At 42.3% G+C, this 6,327-nt stretch overlaps 1 protein-coding gene across 2 annotated transcripts in view; it reads left to right on the forward strand.

Moving 5' to 3' along the window:
• INPP5F (inositol polyphosphate-5-phosphatase F) overlaps positions 1 to 4,181 on the forward strand; it is a 39,368-nt gene extending 35,187 nt beyond the window's left edge. For both annotated transcript variants that reach the window (XM_082222741.1, XM_082222742.1), the window contains exons 19-20: positions 579 to 666; positions 1,487 to 4,181. In XM_082222741.1, coding sequence (XP_082078867.1) covers positions 579 to 666; positions 1,487 to 2,648 — 1,250 coding nt within the window. In that variant the 3' untranslated portion in view covers positions 2,649 to 4,181. The remainder of the gene's footprint in view (positions 1 to 578; positions 667 to 1,486) is intronic.
• Positions 4,182 to 6,327: the final 2,146 nt, after the last annotated feature.

A 6,327-nucleotide genomic window follows, 5' to 3' on the forward strand; every position in this document is an offset into this window, starting at 1 on the left:
ATAGGTTCACTGAGAACAAGAAGGAAAGGACTTGAGCAGAAAAACTCAGCACTCCACATTTCAGAGCCTGGTTTTTTAGTCAATCAACTGAATTAATCAACATGAATTATAGATGCCAACTCCTTTAAGGCCCAAACTATGGTGTTCTCCCAACTTCACTCCCTTCAATATCTGGAAAAAAAGGAGGAGGAGGGATAGACTGCAGGGTGGAAGAGAAGCTTCCCTTGCATTTATGTTGCTCTCCTTTGGCTCTTTCAGTGACACCCACTCCACCCGCTTTGTATGTGAATGAAGCAGACCTGCATTTAAAGATACATTTAAGAGGAGATAATACTTTATCCAATCAACAACTAGGAATAGTCCTCTTTCTTTTATGCTTGTGTTCAGCTAAATGGCTGCAGAATGATGGGTGTCTCTCATTTCCCATTGCTTTATTCTAAATGGCTCCCTTGCCAGGTTAAAAGTGAGACCAATAGAAAAGCTTCACCGAAGCATCTACACAATTTTCACAAAACAAAAGTAATAAGAGAGAATATGCTCTATTCATGGCTATAATGGACAAATAACGTGCATTTCAGATACTCTTCAGTGCATTGCGGAGATGCTGCGAATCACAAAACAAGCCATGGGGTTAGATGTAGCCATTATTGAGAAGAAACTGGAGAGGTGAGTTAATACCCTTCCCTTACTTATTGGAGTCCCAAATCACTTGAATCATAATACTTGTACTGGTTGCTTAAAGCAGCTGTCTACTGACAGTAACTAAGAGCTTATCTGCACATGCATACAAGTATTACAGTACCCATCTACAAGTTTTTGATACTGTGCCCCTTGGGAGAGTGTCATTATAGGTTTTTTTAAAGAAAAACATGTGCTGAATGAGGTTGGGGGAGCAAGTCCACAAGGAGTGTTCTCTCTTCAAGGGGCTTTGGGTGCAGGGAAGGAAGATGACTGTCAGTGCCTAGCTGTCTAGAAGAAAAGTATGCAGAAGCTAGTGCTGTATTTATGTCTCACTAAACAAAAAAACAAAAAAAAAAAGGGACGCGGGTGGTGTTGGGGGTAAAAGCATCAGCGCCTAGGACCTGCCGATCGAAAGGTCGGCAGTTCGAATCCCCGCGGCGGGGTGCGCTCCCGTCATTCGGTCCCAGCGCCTGCCAACCTAGCAGTTCGAAAGCACCCTCGGGTGCAAGTAGATAAATAGGGACCGCTTACTAGCGGGAAGGTAAACGGCGTTCCGTGTGCTGCGCTGGCTCTCCAGATGCAGCTTGTCACGCTGGCCACGTGACCCGGAAGTGTCTGCGGACAGCGCTGGCTCCCGGCCTCTAGAGTCTGTCAAGACTGGCCCGTACGGGCAGGGGTACCTTTACCTTTACCTTTAAACAAAAAAAATATTTATTAGATCGGGTCTGAATATTAAGCAATGTGTTGAAAGTATATCTGAATGTACGTATATCAGAGGAAGTTACTGATCTTCTTAATTCTGCAGGAAAAGCAGTAAACCCCATGAGGACATCATTGGTATTAGATCCCAAAACAGAGGCTCCCTAGCCCAAGGAAAAAACTACTTAATGAGCAAGTTCTCATCTCTTAATCAGAAAGTGAAGCAAACCAAATCCAATGTAAACATGAGCAACCTGAGAAAGTTGGGGAACTTTACGAAGCCTGAAATGAAAGTCAACTTCTTAAAGCCGAACTTGAAAGTGAATCTTTGGAAATCTGACAGTAGTCTTGAAACCATGGAAAATCCCATGGCAGATGCTAAAGCCAACGTAGAATCTGACATTGAGATCTCCTCAGATAATGATTCATTCCATTCTGATGAGTACCTTACAAATTCCAAATCTGATGATGACCAGCAGTTCATGGACTCCTTGGAGAATGTGGGACAGATAGATTATGTTCTGCCCAGTTGTGGTATCATCGCCTCTGCTCCTCGGCTAGGCAGTCGGTCCCAGTCGATAAGCAGCACTGACATCAACATTAGCATTCCTGTTCCTTCAGAAATCCATGTGACACACTATGAAGACCAAACTAACAAGTCTGAATCGGAAGGTAAAGGACCCCAGGAAACTCCTGCCACAGACAATGCTGTAATAGAGTTCACTAAGCCAATTGATGCCTACTGCCACAGATTTGTGCAGGATGCTCAAACTAAGATGACAAGTGTTTCAGAAACAGAGATGAATTCTCAAGAAGCTCAGCAAGAGTTGGATCGCATTAGCAATAACGCTTCTAAGAAAACTGAATCTTGCTTGGGAACAGCTGTTGAGGCTCCTTCCAGACCCTCTAAATTGGATGTACCATTTTCAGAGTCAGGATCACAATTCTTAGCAGTAGAAAACACCAATGCTAAGTCTCATAACACTCCAGGCTCCTCATCCAGTGTACTGGAAGCTGGGTCAGGGTTTCATTTGACGCCTTCACCAGCAGAGAGTAATGGCAGTAGGGCAGTCTCTCCTTTTGCAAAGATTCGCAGCTCTATGGTTCAGGTGGCTAATATTACACAAGCTGGTTTGACCCAAGGAATCAGCTTTGCGGTGGCTAAAGTCCAGAAGAGCCCAGCTGAACCAGAATCCGTAAATGAAATTCAGCAAAATGAACTGAGAGAAATGTTCACGCAGTGTCAGACACGGATAATTCAGATCTAGAGAGCGCACGCTTCAGATTTAAGTTGTACATATTGCTAAACAAATGGTTTGTAATGGCCCCTTGAGGAGAGGGGGTGAACCAACTGCCACTAAGTATTGGTATCAAAAAAATGCCAGTAACTATGTTTACAGAAAGGTTTGGGAGATGCTAATTGGGTTCTGAACAGGTTTCAGAATTATCCTCAGGCAGCTGAGCTGGTGAAGGTAAAACTACTAAACAGGTAGCTCATACACCAGTGGTTGATGTGCATGTTAAGTCTGCGTGATCAATTGCACAGTTATCTTTTAAGACCAGTTTCTATAGGCCTTCTGATTTATGTAGAAGGGGGTGGTACTGAACACCTGTCAACCTTATTAATCTTGCACTGTACCAGTGAACTATTTTACTCACAGATGACATTCTATTTATTTTTCAGACTAACTTTTTTTATTTATATTTTTAAATTTGTTTTCTTGTCGCTCTAGTTGCATTCCTAAGGGAGGTGGTCTCTGCAGAGGAAGGACTTAAATACCTATGCCTGTGGGGGGTGGTTTACTCTCCTTCCTCTCCCATCGATTCCTTGCTTCTTCCTACCTCTGTTAATTTATAACTATGGTATCTAGGAGCAATCAATAATATAGTAATGAGTAAAAGCTTGCAGGGCAGCTGCTGAAAAGGTTTTTTTCTTACAACAATAATTAATCTTTTAAAAAAACATACGGTGTGTCTGCAAGCTATTATGTGTCTTCTGTAGTGAAACTTGACACCCTACTCTTAGGCTGCAGCCTTTTTTTCTTTTTGAGGAAAAACAAAGGTCTAACTTTAAAAAAAATGCTGAATGTCAGGTATGTGCTAGTGTGTTCATATGAGGAGACAATTGCCTAAATAAGCACGAAAGCACCAAAAAGGACATAATCTAAAACATACTCATCCATAAAATCATACTGCTGATATTTAAAATCCAATTAATGCAAAGTGTTTCGAAACAGTTGTAGTTGTAATCAGTTGTGAGACCAATTCTGGCTTTGTCACAGTACTGGTGGGGAATGAGGCCTCATCTAAACGTTTTCCCGGGAATCCAAAAATCTGATGTGTAAGAAGTAATTTCATATATAGCTCATTCTGTTATTTCCCAGAGGAGTCTTGTGACTGATGTTCTATAGTAGAATGTAGCAGTAGAAACAACATTGGATTCTGCTAAGCTTCATAGCCTCACTAGTCCTCATTCTAGAGCCAGGGTCTCTGTATGTTAGTACATGTGTACTATAGCTAGACTGCATGTACTGTTCTAAGCAGTTAACGAGTGTCATAATGGTGGTATGATGTCTTTGAATATCTCTGCTATAACAGAAGTGATCATCACCTTAACCTGATTGTCCTTGTCTAATACTTTTGATACTGTTTCCATTTTGTTATTTATTTCTTATTACTGTAATGTGTATTCCTTTTTTTTGGAGTGTCTGTATAAATTTGTGGGTATATTTAAAATAATATTGTATTGTTTTAACGTGGGAGACCTATATAAAATATTTTAATAAAAAATACTAATAGTATGCATTTTGGTCTAAGTGTTTGAAATGCTGAGATCCTTTTTAGTTCTTGAGTTGCTGAATATATATAGCCTCTCCCCATTGTTGGTCCGAAACTGACTCCGTATTCAGCATCTGCCTTTGGTTTGGTGTACACGTTATGGTAAATCATGGTTTATGTCGACTATAGTTAAAGTTGAAGCATTTAACAGATGATCACTTAATCTGTGCCAGAGAAGACACACAGGCTAGGTGAGTAATAAGCCAATGATTTCCATTATTTCCAATGGGAACATTCCTAATTTGTGATTTGTCCGTTCCCTCCCTCTTTCCCTCCTTCCCGTGGTGTCTGCCTGAAATTGCTGCAGCAAATCAGTAAAAGTTAAAGGAAAAACTGATTTGTCTGATCTCTGCTGCTCCACGATTTGTCTTACCTCCCTCTCTTTCTCCAGAGTTTATGCTGGAAATGGCTGCCAACGACCAGCAAAGTACAAACCAGTAAGGAAATGGGCAAACTTTGGCTGTTTGGATATCTGAATCAGCCGTTTGTGTAGCAAGGTTTGGGTATAATTCTTTGTGTTCAGATAGCTGAGATTTTGGATACACATTCTGATAGTGAGACCAGCACGCCATTAAAGGCAGCAATAGCTTGCATATAACAGTAGGTTATGATTAATGTTAACATGGTTTATAAAGCTACAAACCCTGGTATACTAGTGACTTCAGTATAATTCAACCTTTAACGAGTTAAGGGGCTGGGCTGGGTTTGCACTTAATGCTATGCCATGCTTGAATAAACAGTAGTTTTGTGTTACATACATGAACCAGACTTTTGCATCAATTCCTCAGACATTTGAACAGTCAGTTTATATAGTCCACAGCCCTATTTTAATTCTATTCAGTCTAGGATTTTAAAAAGAAAAACTTCAGTTTGAAGATTTTTTTAATGAAAGTATCTTATCCCATTTCTTTTAAGGTCAGCTGCACTGATTTGCCCTAATCCTCCCAAGAAAAGGCATCATGTATTACCATACTGGTGCTAGATTGCAGGAATGCCCAAACACCTACCATGCATAAATGGAGACTTGCCACTACTTTTGCCTTAAGGGAGTCTACAAGATTCCAAACATGGAATATCCTCTGGCTAGACATTAGTTGATTATTCATGCATTGATTAAATCGGTACCTTATATGTTGATAGTATTGGCTTCTACTCCACCCCCTCTTTTGTTTCTACAAATAAGGGCCTCCTCCCTGAAAAGGTATTCATCTCTGAATGCCACAGTGGATATATTTGACCTGGATGTGGTGTCAACATTGCAATGATGCAGCCAGATTGCACATCAGACGGATGTATTGGTGGCAGTGGACTTGTGACCTTAGATAGCAGCTTGCCACATCTGCAACAAAGGCTGTAAATTATGCAAGGTGCACCAAAGCCCCATGCATATTACCCTCAGTAGTGTTGTGTTCTGCCACAGGACGGAGGGGTGGGTAACGGATGCTGTAGAAGCTGCACAAATGAAGTCAACTGCAGCTCTGTGGGCTTTCTTCCAAGCTAATAATGCAGAACACCTCTCACCACAGGAACCTTGAGACTTTCCAAGGACTTTTTGGGGGGGAATGGGCAAAATATAAAATTGCTGTCCTGCACAAGGGCGATGCCTATTCACCATTGACAGCCGCCTCAATATAAGCAAGCTAATACAGGGGTCGGCAAGGTTTACCTTACCTGGGCCAGTTCACTCGTAGCGGAGATCCCTCTGTGGGTTGGATCGCGCACGCACGATTGCCAGCATCTGCATCTGCACAGACGTGATTTCCGACATGAGTTCCGGCGCCCCAGAAATGAGCCCCCGTGCCGCGCTGCGCCGATTTAGTGCAGCGCGCAGGGAATCGCCAAGCGGGTGGCTCGGTTTGGGGGTGGCTCATGGGCCTTAGGTTGCCAAACCCTGAGCTAATGGGACCTCTGGGAGAGGACTTAGTTGCTGAGGAAACGGAAGCCCTTCTGGATGCGGGCTGCCTCTTGGCTTCTACACCCAGGTATGATGGTATGTTGAAAAGCAGAGGCACAAAATCAGCATTGTACCAAGCAGCTGCCTTGGTTTGTCAGGTTTGTCTCATCAGGAGTGCTATGAAGGAGGAGAGATGATTCTGGGGCTATACCAGA

Source organism: Podarcis vaucheri (assembly GCF_965113315.1).
Source record: "Podarcis vaucheri genome assembly, chromosome: 5".
NCBI lineage: Eukaryota > Metazoa > Chordata > Lepidosauria > Squamata > Lacertidae > Podarcis > Podarcis vaucheri.